General features: G+C 37.4%; 3 protein-coding genes across 7 annotated transcripts; 2 read left to right on the top strand and 1 right to left on the bottom strand.

The window, feature by feature from the left end:
* Nucleotides 1–2,114: 2,114 nt before the first annotated feature.
* On the top strand, nt 2,115–6,235 carry LOC105166729 (RNA polymerase sigma factor sigE, chloroplastic/mitochondrial). Its single transcript, XM_011086185.3, has 6 exons — nt 2,115–2,328; nt 2,859–3,593; nt 3,705–3,851; nt 4,691–4,927; nt 5,100–5,363; nt 5,869–6,235. Exons 2-6 carry the CDS (start codon nt 2,886–2,888, stop codon nt 6,067–6,069), a joined length of 1,557 nt encoding a protein of 518 aa, XP_011084487.1. The 5' UTR covers nt 2,115–2,328; nt 2,859–2,885; the 3' UTR covers nt 6,070–6,235.
* Nucleotides 6,236–6,519: 284 nt separating this feature from the next.
* Nucleotides 6,520–8,818, bottom strand: LOC105166730 (pentatricopeptide repeat-containing protein At2g13600). Its single transcript, XM_088882881.1, has one exon. It carries the CDS (start codon nt 8,750–8,752, stop codon nt 6,539–6,541), a length of 2,214 nt encoding a protein of 737 aa, XP_088739007.1. The 5' UTR covers nt 8,753–8,818; the 3' UTR covers nt 6,520–6,538.
* Nucleotides 8,819–10,406: 1,588 nt separating this feature from the next.
* LOC105166731 (polypyrimidine tract-binding protein homolog 2) lies at nt 10,407–16,348 on the top strand. Of its 5 annotated transcripts, none has more exons than XM_020695462.2 (12): nt 11,525–11,594; nt 11,693–11,755; nt 11,826–11,902; nt 12,049–12,106; nt 13,107–13,169; nt 13,264–13,337; nt 14,014–14,106; nt 14,296–14,353; nt 14,714–14,818; nt 14,901–14,982; nt 15,414–15,526; nt 15,637–16,348. In XM_020695462.2, the coding sequence occupies exons 3-12, from the start codon at nt 11,865–11,867 to the stop codon at nt 15,979–15,981; spliced, it is 1,029 nt and encodes a 342-aa protein (XP_020551121.1). In that variant the 5' UTR covers nt 11,525–11,594; nt 11,693–11,755; nt 11,826–11,864; the 3' UTR covers nt 15,982–16,348. The 5 variants fall into 5 exon arrangements, with proteins under 5 accessions (XP_011084489.1, XP_020551121.1, XP_020551119.1 ...); XM_020695460.2 differs by having other exon boundaries at nt 12,046–12,106; XM_011086187.3 differs by lacking the exon at nt 12,049–12,106 and adding an exon at nt 10,407–10,560 and having other exon boundaries at nt 11,351–11,594; nt 11,693–11,902.
* The last annotated feature ends 1,271 nt before the right edge of the window (nt 16,349–17,619 follow it).

Raw genomic sequence — 17,619 nt, 5'->3', positions numbered from 1 at the left:
GAGGCTTTGGTAAAAAGTACCACTCCCCAGGACTAAAATTTAAATTTTTTCCAAGACTATTAGTGAAATTTGCCCCCCCCCCCCCCCCCAAAAAAAAAGATAATATTTTAGCCAAATCTCCAATTTATTTGATTCACGTGCATGTCGTCTGGCATAATTTGCAAACTCTGACCAATTTTATTCTCAATGTGTGATTTTTTATTTTTTCATTTTTTTAGTTACAAAGCCTAATTACAAAAATGAATTTTCGGACAAAATAAAAAATATCATCATTTAAAATTACAGGACTAAAATTACAATTTTCGGTGTGATAGTTATCTTCCCAACCTAGAAAGGATATATATAAATGCATCATCACATCCTCACTACTTCAAATACTAATAATACTACACCTATCATGAGCTAATAATAACCACTACAATTCATAGGGAGAGGGGTGAAAAAACACACATACACATACACATACGTGAATATATGTGTGTGCACGTATATATACATATAAATCGAAGTGATTATTGATGAACTTGGAGACTGGAGAATAGCCCTCAATTAACTACGCATGCAGCTTTACATTTTTGCATTGAAACTCTTGCAGCTTTCCGAGGTGGTCCTAATTAAGACAGACAACTCTACCTACAATTGTTCATTTTAATTCATGCACTAGTTGTTAGCCCCCCTAATGCGATTTATACATACTTTCATGCCTACCTATTTCACAATCAAAACTACCAACCATAGTTTCCAAGTAATTAAGGACAATGGTCCTATAAGTGTATAATGCATTGGGGATACTGTCCTTCATCTGGATCCTGTTTTTATGAGCAAACCCTTGTTGGACCATTCTTATTTTCGCTTCAATTGAAATTATATTCGTTTTTACACTTTGCTATCTAATTTCCTTTCGTGTATATATATATTAATGGCCCCCCAAGCCCCATAAGTGGGCTGGACTCCTTATTGCCATCTTCCTTTTTCTAGGCCTTTAGGTTTAGGGCCTTATGCCTTAAGATTTGGGCCTTAGCCCAATTATGATCTTCTTACATTAAATCCAAGTTATTGAAACTTGAAATGGGCCGAAGAGAAAAACTACTTGGGATTGTGTGCGATAACTCTGCTTTTAGATAAGTGATTTTTGTAAAAAAAAAATTATAATAATAAAAACTGTAGTAATATTAAATTAAATTAATATTTATAAAGATGGTTAAAAGCAAATAAAAGCTCAACGAGATAGTTTTAGAAGAGAGGTAAAATATGCTTAATTGGTCAAAAACTTTTTGTCTTTATATATTAAAACAACTACTATTTTCCCTTAATATTTGCATGTACCTTTATAAGGGTGAAAATATACCTTCGTATTGTGTAAAGATGTATACTGATAATTTGATCAACAAATATTAATTTATCATACAATAAGTTAGCAATAAGTCAATTAGAGATAAATATAGATTTTCATTCAACTTTTTTTTGCTAACATTAGCAGATTCATTGAATTTTGGCTAATGAAAGAATCTATTTATTAAACATGAATAAACGTAAAAAATACTAGATATAATTTTTCAAATTATAAGAGATAATGACACCAAATATCAGATGGGAGGAAAACATTATAATTACCAAAACAAATAAGCTCTTAAATTTCTTATACCATATATATGTATATATTCTTTTAAATCGAATGAAAAGAACATAGAAAATTTATCTACATCTTATTGAAACACTAACTTGAATTTGGGAATTTTTATTTAAAATTTTCGTGAACCGCTGAATTTTTTTATGGTATCTAATTATTTAAAAAAGGAAAAAGAAACTATTAGAAAATAATAATTAAATAAATGAAAACACATTTAAATGGCTACAATGAGGCTACGTCTGGATTCTCAGACCATTGACAGCAAAGGGAAGTAGGTCCCACCATATTTTAGTAAGATCCAATGAGAAACAACTACGTGGAACCAACAATATCCATAACCTGCAGGAAAATATCTCACCTTCCACTCTCAACCCGCCACGTGAGATCTTAACTCAGATCATTCTCCTGCTGTGCTACTGCCCACGTCACCCTAGCATTTTTCTAAGCTCGCGTGGACTCTTCTAGCCGTCTGATATTTTGGCTCCCCGATCTCAGCCGTATACATTTGTAGCGGAAAAGCTTGTGGACACCGAAATTCGAGCGCGTATTTATATTTTCAATATTTTTTATTAGAACTGAAATCTTTCGTTCACTTGAGATTCTTCTTGTTCACACCAGTTCTCACCGGAATATTCCGTCGTCGGCGGCAGGAATCTCAGTGCGGCTCGGGTTTATAGTCTCTCTTTGCACTTGCTCAGGTACTTGTTTGTGGGTTGATATTTTGTTTGTTTTGATGTGCGGATGGGATTTCTGTTGATTTATGTGTTATTCGTGAGTTTTGATTAGTGTTCTATTGGAATTGGTGTTTCTTTCTTTAATCTGTGATCCGCTGAATTGCCTCGTTTTGGTGTAGTTTTTAAGGTTTATGGTTTATGTTTTTGTGTGAGAATTTTAGTGTGTGTGGATTATGGATCAGTTCCGGTTATCATTAACGATATAGCCGAGGGAGCACTATAGTTTCTGAAGCTCTGAAAGTTGGCATACGGTGGTTTTTCGTTAGGGAGTAGCATTTGTAGCTTCTTGTTGTTCTATTATGTCATCGTGCGGCAGCTGCGTATGATAATTACTCCTGATTGGTAATGATTTATGTAAGTAGTTAAACTTATTAGGTGTTTGGTTTTTTAGCAGTCATAATTTATTGAATGATGTTTATCTTTTGAAGGTTTGTACTTTCCTGCTCATTTTTATGTCATGGGATTGTGTATTTAGAGGTTTTCTATATTGGCAGTCAATTTCTGGATCACACAGCTTTGGCATGGGAGTTGTGACTGTCTCTAGCTCTGCTGCACGAACTCCACTGGGATTGGACGCAAGATATTTGACTCGTGTATCTTTATGTAGAAGGCAAGTAATATTATCATTCAAGAACGATAAAAACAAGAATATAGCTTTAATTGCACCTAGAGAATCTGTAGCTCTACCTTTGGAGGCAAAAAAAGAAAAGGAGAAGAGGTCAAGAAAGGTAAAAAAACTTGTAGAAAGAGTAAGTGCAGTCTCAACAGATGAAGCCTCTCCAAGTACCATAGATTTGGATTACAATGAAGCCGCTGCAAAACTGGAATATATATACAAACGAAGTCCTGCAACCACTGTCTCTCTTGAGGAGGTCAAAGACCAAAGGGTAAAGAGAAGGCGACCACTAAGGAAAAGGACTGGAGAGGCTGAGGAGGCAGAGAAGAAAACTGCTGACGATGTGGTAAGGAGTAAAAGGAAGAAGGAGAGAAGGTTGACTCTTGAGAAGAGAATTGCTCTCAAAACGAACAAAGAAGTCGATTTTCTTGCATCATCATCCCAGAAAAGGAAACAAAGAAAGAATGATGAAGATGAGAAGATTGATAGGCTTGTACGGGACTATTCAGCTTCCACTGACTTGGTCAGCCTAGACTGGAAGAAAATGAAGATCCCACCAGTTCTTCCTTCATCTGAGCATGCCTGGCTGTTTAAGCTGATGCAACCTATGAAGGTGAGAAAATTACCCTTCCCCTGAAAGTTAATGTGCAAATGCTTGGAAAGTTACAAGTGATTTCCTTTTCCCTTTTGTTTTTTACTGCTGACTTTGGTATATATGCTTCAGGCAATCCTCCAAGTGAAGGAGAATTTACAAAATGATCTAGGAAGAGAAGTGACAGATGATGAATTAGCAGAGGCAACGAAAACTAATGCTGTCCAGCTGAGGAAACAATTGGAAGTTGGTCGGGCCGCCAGAAACAAGTTGATCAAGGTATTTATATTTTCTTTTGTTAGATTCCTTAGGGAAAGGAGCTTATGTAAATTGGAAATCTATTACTCCCCAGTTTCAATTGTGTAGGACTTAGCCTTTTTCCAGTTTTGCTTCTAGTTATTAAATCATGCTTCTTTTGCTGGGGGAATGACAAGGTTTTTAATTCAGGAACTTTTTAAAAAGGTTAATGTAATCTTAAGTTTAGCAATCAAGAAACAAAAGGCTCAATTTTCCTCACACTGGGGGAGTCATACTGACTCAGTGACATTTTGCGAAGAGAACCAGATGATGTCTAAGAGTTGTTAGGTTAAAATGGTATTTAGCTTCAGAAATCCAGCCTACCATTATGGATGTAGTTGGGTTTGAATCAGTCTACACTCTACATCAAAACCATGGGCAGTGGGTGAAGAGGCCATGTTCGTCAGGCCTGATGGTGTTGGCAGTTTTTTCTTGTTCATGCGGGACAAGCTTCAATATTCTGCTGCCCCTGCAAACTCCAATTTTGCTTGTAGAGGCAAATGCAAAAAGCCTGACTATGGATCAGCAAGATCTCAAGAATGAGGTGCAACTGTGCCCCTCTGAAAAATGCAAAATTGGCAAAAATAAGTCATAGACATGAATTGACTGGAAAAATAGCACTTGTTGAGAGTGTCTAATATCTTACATAGGTTAGGTAAATTCCGAAAATATATTCTCAAATTGATTTTTATTTGACAGTCGTTATGCTTTGCTGGAGAACTGTCTAAAATTTTATGGTTCTAGATAACAATTTACTTTAGATTCAAAAGTTGCATGTTGCATCAAAAGGTTCTAACTGAAGCTATTATGTTCTTTTACAGCACAACCTCCGGTTGGTTTTGTTTGTAATGAACAAGTATTTCCAAGACTTCTCAAATGGCCCCAGATTCCAAGACCTGTGTCAAGCTGGTGTCAAAGGTCTTATAACTGCCATTGATCGCTTTGAGCCAAAAAGGAAGTTCCGGCTCTCAACATATAGCCTATTTTGGATTAGGCATGCTATTATTCGTTCTATGACGCTGTCAAGCTTCACAAAGGTCTCATTTGGCCTTGAGTCGGTAAGCCTCATCAGATGCTCTTTTTTCTTTTCAATTCCGTCTCAAATTGTAAATAGGTGTAGCTTGTTGATTATATTACAGACCTTTGTATTCGCTAGGTTATTTTGTTGATTTGATAAATGCTTTCTGTACAACATATAGCACTCTGAAAAGGAATGATTTCCTGGTATAGGTCCGAGTAGAAATCCAGAAGGCCAAGCTAGAGTTGTTGTTTGAGCTCCAGCGATTGCCATCTGATGAAGAAATTGTAAATCGAGTGGGAATCTCCCCTGAAAGATACCATGAAGTCATGAGGGTATCAAAGCCTATCTCTTCTCTCCATGCAAGGCATGCAGTAACACAGGAAGAGTTCATCAATGGGATTTCTGATGTGGATGACGTTGAAGGAGATAAAAGAAGGCAACCTGCACTTCTCAGGCTTGCTCTTGATGATGTGGTAAGTTCTAGTCTGGATTTGGTATTAGTACTTCCTTTATTTGAGATGATACTATATGTTAATCTTTTTGTTTTCTAACAACGTGATGCATATAATCTTATACCAGGAATTCGGACTAGTTGTGAAACTGTGGCTATAGCTGGAATCTATTTTATACCCTATTAATCTGAACTTATTCTTGTCTATCTATATCTCTTATCTAGGCTGATGATTCCTGTCCATCCTATGTCCTTTATCTATTTCTTTTCCTCCTTCATGGGGTATATGTAGTCGTCTATAACGAATGTTTGTCACATATTTGAAAAGAGGAAACAGATATCAAGACCCTGATTCAGTTGATCTACTCATGATTGATATAATCGATGGCATTAACCTATATTGGCATGATAAATAACCAATATGAGTCTTACCTCCTGTTCTTTCAGTTTTTGAATACTACTTGCCCTACGCTCTTTCAAATTCTTCGAGAAATGACCAAGATTGTGCTTGTAAACATCTTTGACAGCTCGATTCGCTGAAGCCCAAGGAAAGTTTGGTTATCAGACAAAGATATGGACTTGATGGTAAAGGAGACAGAACACTAGGAGAAATCGCAGGAAATTTGAATATTTCGCGAGAAATGGTAAGGAAGCATGAAGTAAAGGCTCTCATGAAGCTCAAGCATCCCGCTCGAATAGATTACCTTCGCCGCTACATTTACAAATGAACCAACACTGGCTGACGACAAAAATGCTATTGTATACTAAACTTTTGTATAAAAATCATTTCTGTCATAGTTTAACATTACATGCACATAAGTATCAGTTAACATGTATAAAATCCATTTTTCTGGGGCACAACCTGCAGGTATACATATGTCTACACTTCCTATCTCTTTTTGGTCTGTATTTTACTCCGGTGTTGGAAAAGATATAGCTGTAACAGTTTAACTTCTGCTAAGTAGTGTCAATATCTAGCCTTTGCATTGGCATTTCGGTATGAATTATGGATTCCATACAATTGTTATCGCACATCCACGCACGTTATATGATGGAAGAACATTTGGTTTGGTTGGAGAGGAGGAGAAAGATCTTTAAAAAGTGAGCTTCCATGGTTATATATGGGTCTCGAAGCCACGGCTTTTTCTTGTGGTTAGTACGTTGATAGGCCCTGTAGATGATAGATAGAAAAAGTTTCTAGTCATAAGAGTATGCTTTTACATCAGGTATGCTGCTTTCTGTCAGTTGTGAAGAGAAAGAATGTGCATTTACTTTCAGAGTCTCCAAACTTGCATATATCATATCAGAGTTTGGATGGCTTCTATAGTCTACAGAAAACACATGGGTTCTATTGTTTACAACAATCCAACTACAGCCAGGATCCTTCTTAACTCCCAATTCTCTCAGGAAATCCCTTACCTTCAGCTTCTGCCCCCACTTTCCTGACCCTGAATACATATTTGACATGATAACACAGGCAGATGACGGGTCAGGATCCAACATGAGCATCTTTTCAGCCACTCGGTTGCCTACTTCCATGTCCATCCAAAACCAACTAGCATGGAGCAATGAGATCAAGAGAATCTTGTCTGCTTTAATTGGCATCGAATCAATAAGTTCCTCAGCTTCATTTAGGAGGCCTGATCGACCAAGTAGATCGGCCACACACGTGAAGTGCTCTATGGTTGGCGTTATACCATAACGCTCTTTCATTAGACGGAAATATCTCATTCCCTTGTCTGCTAAACCTGCTCGTGCACAAGCGGATAAGACAGCCACAAAAGTTGCTGCATTTGGAGTTATCCCCTTTTCTAGCATAAGATTAAAGAGTGAGACTGCATCAGATCCAAGTCCGTATTGTGCGAGTCCGTTAATCAATGCTGTCCAAGCTGCAACATTGGGAGAAGATATGCAGCTAAATGCTGCCCTTGCATCAGTAATGCTTCCACATTTTGCATACATGTCAGTAAGCGCTGTGCCTACATACAGGTTGGAGGACAATGGAGTCTTTGCCAGATGTGCATGAAGTAATTGTCCCTGTTGAAGAGACCCCAAGCAGGCACATGAATGAAACAAAACAGAGAAGGTTGATCTAGTTTGGCTTATCGATGATCTTCGCATGGTTAAATACATTTTCAGTGCATTTTCATGCTGATCATTTTCAATATATCCTGAAATCATCGAATTCCAAGTAATGGGGCTTCCTTCTCCTTTGGCCTTCTCGAAAAGCTCCAGAGCTTTGTTGATCTCACCATTCTTCGCATACACTGAGATCATAGTATTCAGAGAACTTAAGATCTTGGCAGGCATTTCATGAAACAACCTTTCTGAATCCTCAACTCGACCACACATTGCATAACCTTTAATCATCAGATTGTACGAAACTGGATTCCTCTCAACCATATTGCTAAAAATCAACTCAGCTTCTTCGATCTTACCTATCTTGAGAAACCCGCCAATTAACTCATTTGAATCATTCGCGCATCGATCCAACATATTATCATAAACCTTCTTGGCATCATCCATAAATTCACAGCTAGAATACAAACAAATCAAAGCACCACCAATCGAACACTCGTATTCGAACCCAGATTTTATTATAATCCCATGAACCACCCTTCCACCCCACAAATCCCCCAATCTACCACAAGCCCTCGCTACACAATCCAAAGTGAACTCATTTGGAACAGCCTCGGAACTTTCCCTCATCACCTTAAACAACTCTAACCCCTTCTTGCACCCATCCTCACTCTTCACATAACCTGAAATCAACGTAGTCCATTCCACCACACCATGCCTCGGCATTCGATCGAAAACGCTCAGTGCTTCACTCATTAAATCACACTCAACATAACCCACAAGCATCAAACTCCATAACAATTCGTTCTCTCGGTGCAACTCATCAAACACCCTCCGCCCGTCTCCAATTTTACAACAACTAGCATAAACGTACAACAGTGCACTTCCCACAAGCTTAAACCTTTGATGCCCGGATTTCATAACCAACCCATGAATCTGCTTCCCACAAACTAACGACTGCCCACGCCCACAAACGCTAAGCGAGGTCGAAAATGTAGTTTCATCGAGCTTGACACCGGAACGATGCATGAGCGAAATCAAATCTAGAGCTTCGGGAACCATATCCCACTTGGAGTATCCGGTAATCATGGTGTTCCAAGAGACGACAGTTCGATCAGGCATTGTGTCGAAAAGTTGCCGGGCATGTTCCAGCTCCCCCGTTTTGCAGCCCAACGTTATCGCTTTGTTTGCCGAGACCACATCAAAATCTGGATGAATTGGATTCACCTTCAAGAATTGGTGCTTCCAGGCGCCGGCAAATGAAGATTGCTCCAGCGCTGTTTTCACCGATTTTCTGAGGTTTGCGAGGTATTCAGGTCGCAGTTTGGACATAGAGAGCAAGTGCGAAGCAGAGCAAGTATACACTATACAGAGGTGTTTGCTAAGAAGCTTATTGGAAACATATTACAAGCTCTACATATTGTTAGATGTTTTAATATTTTAAAGGGCAAAAGACAATTTTCGTCCCACAGCTATAGGCCATTTTCGTTTTAGTCCCGTAAGTATCTAGGGTTTCAATTTGGTCCCGTAAAACTGAAAAAATTCGCAATTTCAGTCCAAATTTCGCCGGAAAATTTTGTGGGTCGCCGGAAAAAGTCACATGCGATGCATGTGACTTTTAAAATTGGGGGCTCGATCTTGATTGGCTGGAGAAGCTGATGTGGCGCATATGTGGCGCATACGTGGAAATTAAAAAAAAAAAAAAACGACAAAAATCGAGCTCGCGACCGTCGGCAAAGGCGGAGGATGGCTTTCGTCAAATCTTTGCACAGAGGTGACCAAAATCGATGGGACTGGTCTCAAAAGATTCGCCAGAATGAGAGGCGTTCAACGATGGTATTCCGAGCAGGTGGTTCGTTCGGACGAAGGAGAATACGCCGGCGGAAGGTGCAGTCGCGGCGGACGACGACCGAAATCTTCAAAACGATGGATCTTTGCACCTAGTTGATGAAAATGGATGAGACTAGTCCCATTAAAACCGCAGTGAGGAGACGAATCCAATGGTACCAATCCGCGATCGTGGGTCGTCCTGTCGCCGGCGAATCGACAGGAATTGTCCGCGGCGGTCAATTTCAAAGCCCAGTCGCTGTCGTGGTGGGATCTCAAAATTGGTTGAGGGGTTTTGTTCTCCTTGATGTGGGGAATCGAATGGTATATGTGGTGGCCAGAAATTCCAAGTAACGACGGCGGAATTGAAGAGAGAAGGTGGCGGCGACTGGCGGGCGATTTTTCAGTCGTTTTTTTTTTTTTTTAATTTCCACATATGCGCCACATCAGCTTCTCCAGCCAATCAGGATCGAGCCCCCAATTTTAAAAGTCACATGCATCGCATGTGACCTTTTCCGGCGACCCACAAAATTTTCCGGCGAAATTTGGACTGAAATTGCGAATTTTTCAGTTTTACGGGACCAAATTGAAACCCTAGATACTTACGGGACTAAAACGAAAATGGCCTATAGATGTGGGACGAAAATTGTCTTTTGCCCTATTTTAAAAGAGATGATTAAAGTGTTTAGATAAATAAAATATAAATTAAAATATTGAACATAATAATTTTTTTATATTATAATAATTGGAAAAGTGATTAAATTATTTGAATTTAGATTTATATAAGTTGATAATTTCGTTTTGGAAAATCGCTACAATGTTAAATTCAAAAATCTATAAAAAAAAAAATTTTAGAAGAAAACTTATAAGATGCAAACATCTTATTCTAAATTTTATAAATTTCTTAAAAAAAAATATCAAATAATTTTTAATAATTTAAAATCACATAAAATATTTTGAAAAACTTGTAAATTTGGCCCAATACCCTTTAAAAAAACTACCACCATATTTAAGATGACCCAAAAGACTTTACTATTTGGGTCAAATTAAGAGCAGATACGAATTGGGTCTATAAGTAAGGCCCAATAGTCAACATTTTTAATCCACATGGCCCAAAAAAGAATATGCCAGCTGCGCTACATGCATCTCTTTCTGCTAACTTCCGCAGGGTGTACATCGTACGCACCCATCTCCCTCCCACACAACTATAATAATAAATCCAAAAAGTGAAATTAAAAATCCTGTTTTCTTCTCTTCTCTTACAGGCTATTTTATACGCTCTCGGAACCCTAATTTCCTGATTCTCTCCTCAGGTAACCCTTCTCGGTGTCTCTGTTTGGCTTGTCGTTTATTTATTTATTTTTAGTTTGGATTCATTTAGACATGGTGCGGAGATTGGTTTGAGCCGATTAATTTGGTAGCTGAATCGATATTTTGCTATTATGTGGCAATTACATTAACTTCACTTCTTGGAAGATCTGTTTGTGTTTTTAGCTGATTATCGTTTATTATGGTGCACTATTTGTTGAAAAGTAAGTGCAGTATGGCATTGTTTGATCTGCGTTAGGGTTTTTTTCGAGTCTGGTTTCCTTTTGAGGCTAGTGGACAGATTTGAGGTTGCTTATTTATCTCAAGTTTGTGTTTTGGGTGGATTCCTTGCATGATATGTTGACTACTTTGGTTAGGTGTGGCTGTAAAGTTTCCATTGGCTATCCAGCTGCAGAAGGCATTTCGCTGGTGTCACAAAATGTGAATTGAAATTTGATGAATAAATTAATTCAATTTTTGGAAAGTTTTCCTGACTCTGGTTTCATGGATAAGCGTACCTGAAGGAATTTTGGTTGGTGAAACTGTAGAGGCATATGCTTGTATTAGCATGCAAGTAAATGGATAAGAATCTATAGAATGTCTTTTACTGAGTGGTTTTATCATTAGTGATTTTATGCTTCAAAAGAAACCATTGATTGGATGCATGACGCAGACAGGAAGGCTTATCGTGGTGTTATGTGTTTTACACATCTTTCTTTTCATTCTGTGTGCTTTTGTGATTCAAATTTATGTATATTCCTAATGGTTGACTTGATTTATGGCTGTTCATACCAGTAAATTTGTATAGGTATAAAATTTGGCTTACGATTTTGCAACCGGGTCGTAGTGCCGGATGTCGTCTGTGTCCAGCCAGCCGCAGTTCCGCTACACTCAACCTCCATCCAAGGTTCTCCATTTGAGGAACTTACCATGGGAATGCACTGAAGAGGAACTGATTGAACTAGGGAAGCCATTTGGGAAAGTTGTAAACACAAAATGTAATGTTGGAGCCAATCGGAACCAGGCTTTTATTGAGTTTGTAAGTGTGAAACTGTTGCTTGATGTATTGGAGTTGATTGGATGTTTGATGGTTCTGTGCTTTGACCTTTTTGCTTTGTGGCTTTTCGTGTTTTATAGGCGGAATTAAATCAAGCTATTGCTATGATATCATATTATGCCTCATCATCTGAGCCAGCTCAGGTACGAGGGAAAACCGTCTACCTACAATATTCCAACAGGCAAGAAATAGTGAACAACAAAACTACTGCAGATGTTGCTGGAAATGTACTCTTGGTAACAATTGAGGGGAATGATGCGCGTCTTGTCAGCATTGATGTCCTACACTTGGTAAGCAGTCAGGCATCTTCATTGTGAACTCAAAGCAATGCAAATTTATTGGCAGTATGAGATGTCCTCCATGACCTTTTGTGGCTAGATTGTTGTATGTCATGCTTGTTAAGCATTATTTGACAAGAGTCTGGATGAATCAGCAGGCACATGTCAAGGAAATATCTTCACTGGCAGCTTAGTGCATTCGGAGAAAGATCGCATGTGTGTTTGTCTTCTTTCTCCTTTGTTTAACACTGGCTCTTTCTTCCCTTCTTCTTCATGATTCTACCCCTACCTTTTAAGAAGCCTCAGATGATTTTCTTTCTTTTTATTTTTGGATTTCTGTACCTCCTTTTTTACTTCATACTCTATGATCTGTTCTTTTATTCTAGTGGCTTGATAACGCTTGCACTTATCTTAAATATTGATTATTTTGTTTTCAGTTGAACTTAATAACGTGTTCACCTTTTGATTTCTTAATGAGAGAAAAGGAGATTTCATAACATCTTTTACAACTAGTGTTCTCAAGAAAGCATGTTTATAACTTGGATTCACTGCTCAAAGATTATATACTTAACCTATTCTGATACTTGACAAAGTTACTGAGATTTTTTGCGAGTTTGTAGAATATTACGTAGTAAATTTCCCCTTCACCCAGTTGACTCTTGTTAGTGGTATGACGTCTTCTGAATCTGTATTTTAACCATCACTTGAGGGCCTTTCTATGGGAGACAATCAGTCATTTCATATGTTGTTATGAACTTTATTCTTCTTTTTTGTTTTTTTACTGACTTCTGTGGCAGAAGCAGCCAGTCTCTGGCTTCTTTATTAATTTTGCACCTAGTAAAACACAATGTCGTGGGTTGGGATGATTGTAACCTCTTTAGATTTCATAATAATATACAAATATGCAAAATGTTAGGTCGTCTGAAAGTCATCTCCAGGAAAACACCTAGCTGAAAGCACAGCATCTGGCTTTCTTTTTTCACCAACATTAGGTTCTCATATATGCAGCTATCATTTGTTTACTTTGCATGTGTTAAGACTTGTATTTACGCTCCGTCAGTTCTCAACACCATGGTAAAAGGTGGTGGTGCATGAAGATCAAAAGGGAGCATTGTTTGCAACTTCTACCTCCTTTGGTTATTCGCTGTGCAATTTTACCTTTGAAAGGGTACTGACCATGATCTAATACTAGTAAATAATATTCTTTGATTCGCAGGTATTTTCTGCATTCGGATTTGTACATAAGATCACTACTTTTGAGAAGACTGCTGGTTTTCAGGTGTGTACCTTGCATAAAGCTTTATTTAATGTTTTCTTGATAGTAGTAAACTTTTGACGATTTCTTACAAATCTCTTGTTTTGTCCCTCATCAGGCTCTGGTGCAATTTTCTGATTCAGAGACTGCCTCCGCTGCCAAGGATGCCCTTGATGGAAGAAGCATTCCAAGGTGATCTGGGTTTTTGTATTTGGCTTTGGATGTAACACCAACTGTTATCGATCATATGTCTCTAGATATGGTGCTCATACATTGGGCCGGACATCTTTCAGAAGGTTTATTAAGAATCTGCTAAAGGGGTACATGCATGTTCCTTATCCCACTTTATCTCTCCTTATTTAGTTATTTCTAGTAAATTTAGCCTTCATAGCAAGGATCATTCTGGTTAAGTTATGGGCTTATAGGTCACCGGTGTACTGCGAACAGATTTTGGGTAGGACAGGGAAAAGTGTACAAAATTATGAAGTAGGCATGAGATTTATGCTTATTGGATGACAATTGTAGGTAAAGTGCTCGAATTGAGAAGCAATGGGAAACTCCGGTATCCAGTGTATGGTTGACCACAGAAGCGATAATGAATACATGCAATGGACGGCACCTGATTATATGTTATATAACCCATAGTAAACTATAATTTTCACCTTGTATCTCATCTGTTTGGATCATATTGGTTTCCATCAAGAATTAGTGAGAAATGAGTGGGCTCTGTTACTGCTATCCCAGTTATCATCTTTGGAGATGTGTTATCAACCAGTTTTAGTCCCTATTTCTGAGAGATACATTTTTCTTTTTCCTGAAAATCTGCATCTGTGCTGATTTGTGGCCTTCTTTCTTGGGTCTGTGTCAGGTATTTGATTCCAGAGCTCGGACCATGTTCACTTAGGATCACATATTCCGCACATACAGACCTGAGCGTCAAATTCCAAAGTCATCGTAGTAGGTAAACTGATTGTTTTTGCCCAGTTTGATTACTATAGATCAGAAATGGTAGACATCATAGTGTATTTTGTTTTGGTCTTTAGTTTTATGAAGTAATATTTGGAAATTCTAATGTGTTGAATATTATTTGTTTCCTGTGGAAGTTGTTTTATGTTTTAACATTCACTTAAATTTCTTTGTGTTAATTTAGGGACTACACCAATCCTCTCCTTCCTGTTGCTCCTTCAGCCATAGATGCAAGCGGCCAGGTAAATATTGGATTAGCTATTTAATCAATATGTTTGTAAGTCATTTACTCCTGAGCTGTGGCCTAACTGGAGAAAATTAATTGATTGGGATTGCTTTATTTAGCATTAAATGATTTGCAATATCATGTCTACTATAATTTCTGTTGCCTACTTTCTCTAAGAAGGCTCCAAACTTATGACATCTTTCAGATGACAACTTAACCTGTCTTGATGGTATGCAAAAAGACCTATTCACCTTTGCAAGTAGTAAAATTGCAATTTTTGATTCATCACTTGCAATTTCTGTTTGGCATGTGCTTGCCCTCTCTCCACAATGTCGGTAGGTATTGCATCTAACAATCTGCACCTGCCTTCTTGCAGTTCAGTTTAGGAGTTGATGGGAAAAAGTTGGAGCCCGAGAGCAACGTTCTACTTGCTTCCATCGAAAACATGCAATATGCAGTCACCTTGGATGTTTTACATACGGTAACCACCTTCAAACAAGAGAAGCCTTTAGATGTTAGTTTTTTTTTGCTCACTTCCTTATTGTAATTCTTTTTGTGCTTAGGTCTTTTCAGCATTTGGGCCTGTCCTAAAAATTGCCATGTTTGATAAAAATGGGGGTCTTCAAGCTTTGATTCAGTATCCCGGTAAGTTGAAATTGGTAACTTATTTACCATGGTATGCCTATTTAAACCTTCCACGGAAATTATTTTAGACAAAAACTAGAGAAATAAACTAACAATGCCACAGAGCATATAATAAGGAGAAGAGACGAAATGCTTTCTTCAAATGATATAGGACAGTTGATCAATCTATAGGTCTGTGGTGCAGTTACCATTTTCCTCCCCAGTTTGTCATAATCAAATGAAAAAAAACAGTTGCGTAGGATCAAATAAAACTGGTTAATATATGAATTAGGAGGGTCAATTCTGGCTGGGTTGAAGTCCCTTTGAATCCTTTATATGATTGAGCAAGCTGTAGTTTGAAAATTCGGTATTCGAGATACAATGGGCAACTAGTATAAGTTTAGCTTAGTAGAACAGTTTCGGATCAGGATCATAATCCACTGGATTTGCAGATGTCCAGACAGCTGTTGTTGCAAAAGAAGCCTTGGAAGGACATTGCATATATGATGGAGGATACTGCAAGCTTCACATCTCATATTCTCGACACACTGATCTCAGCATAAAGGTGAGACTTCTCTAATGTGTCAAGTTGAAAATCCATGCCTTTCCAGCCATCCCTATTCCATCACCTTTGTTCATGCATTCATCGGGCATCAACTACTATAATTTTTTCAGGTCAATAACGACAGGAGCAGAGACTACACAATCCCCAATACTCCAGCTTTGAACTCACAACCCTCGTTATTAGGACAACAACCATATCCAGTGGGAGGTCCAGGTGTTCATGCTTATGGTGGAGGTGGTGCGCAATACGCTCCCCCATCAGACCCTCATGCAAACCCTTCAGCAGGTTGGAACCCACCTGGCCCTGCAGCACCTCAATCTATGCCGATGCAGATGCATAATTACCCATATGGGCCCCCTGCAGGTGCTCCTGCAATGGGCCCTGGGCCAGTACTACCTCACAGCCAAAATGGGCTGCCACACTCATCTCCGATGCGCCCTTATCATCATCAATAGCCCAAGTACTTGTGTAAAGCATGAGTTATGCAAGTACAGAGGATACGAATCCTTCAGTTGACTAGATGTGGAAACAAACTGCTTCATGGGCGATGATACTGCTCCTTTCTCATTGTACGTTCTCTTACTGAATTACCAATCAGGATTTTGGTAGTGAATCCCTTTGAGCTCCTTTGTCAAGTCAATTATGCTTTCCACCCTTTATAGGGATTGCATGAGTATGGACATTCAGCTTTTTTTCTTTTTTTGGGCAATTAATGTGGTAATATTGTACATCTTAATTCAGTTTTTAAGTACGAACTCGGAGGATGTAGCTCTGTTGTAAGCAGATCAGAATTTGAATGCCCTTTGCTTAATTCCGGATTAACTACGCATGTCAATTTCCAGCTTTTTATCCAGAAAGACAACCCCCCCCCCCCCCCCCAAAAAAAAAAAAAAGATAATAATAATAATAAAAGATTGAGGCAGTGATTTCTGCATGATCATTAGACTGAAAGGCAATGGTAGGGATTGAAGCAATGATTTTGATGTGGTAGTAAATTGTAAGGAATTTAATGGAAATCTTTTCTTTTACACAGAATTGCTTCCCAAGCTTGGCAATTAGTAGAGAGAGAGTTTTTCATAGAGAGAAAGTAATGAGTAGTTTTGTTAATAAATAGTAAATGTGTGTAAAAAATAAAATATGAGTTATTTTTAGTGGTGTATGGGTGTTGGAAGTTTTATAATATGATTTGGTGTACAAATTCATTGTATGATTTATATATAAAATATATTTTCATATCCTTATAAATAATTTAATATTATTAATATATCCATAAAATTTGTACAAAGATCATTCATCGCCTCAAGTCCAATGGTCAATGTATATGATCATTTCCATTCATAGGTAAATTTTGCCATTTTTAATTCCAAGAGACCAAAAGGAATGATTCCATAAGCCTTATTAATATTATTACACCAAGGTGGTTGCTCTAGGTCACTCAATTTTTAGTAATTATAAATGTATATAAATATTTTTCTTAAATAAAAAATTATTATGTAGATTTTTTTAAATATTACTAGTTTTAGTTTTGTTGATTTTTTTTTTTTAAGGAAGTTAGAAACTATGCAAAAAAAATTGAGAATGAGTCAAACAAATAATTTATAAGATATCTTAGTCCATAACAAAAACTAACAGAATGTGTTCATTGTTACAATCATGTTAAAATTATGAGGTTTTTATAATTTTCAAATAATGAGTAAATATTTGTAATTATGTCAAATATCATGAAATGCACTGTAGTTTACACTTATGTATTTATATGTAAGTTAAAATTAAATTTTCTTGAACTTGAAATATTTTTTTATAACTTTATGCAAGTAGTAAATTATACAAAGATAAAGTATTAAATATAAGGGTAAATTATAACTGCTTGCTTTGAAATTTAATATAATTATGAATATTTTTTAATTATTTAAAAAATTACGAATACCCCCTAAATAGTCCATAGACGGTGAGGTGGGTAATATTACTTTACCTTTACTAATTTTTCTTAAAAAGATGAAAAAAAGAGTATTTGAAAGAATACAAAAAAATTGAGGACTAAAATAAATAATTTATAAAAAGTATTAGTTCATAAAAATATTTTAAAAAATAAA

This window comes from Sesamum indicum, linkage group LG7, assembly GCF_026168435.1.
Source record: "Sesamum indicum cultivar Baizhima isolate 11 linkage group LG7, ASM2616843v1, whole genome shotgun sequence".
NCBI classification, from domain to species: Eukaryota; Viridiplantae; Streptophyta; class Magnoliopsida; order Lamiales; family Pedaliaceae; genus Sesamum; species Sesamum indicum.
The sequence above is the reverse complement of the archived record's forward strand: the minus strand, read 5'-3'. Positions and strand labels throughout refer to the sequence as shown.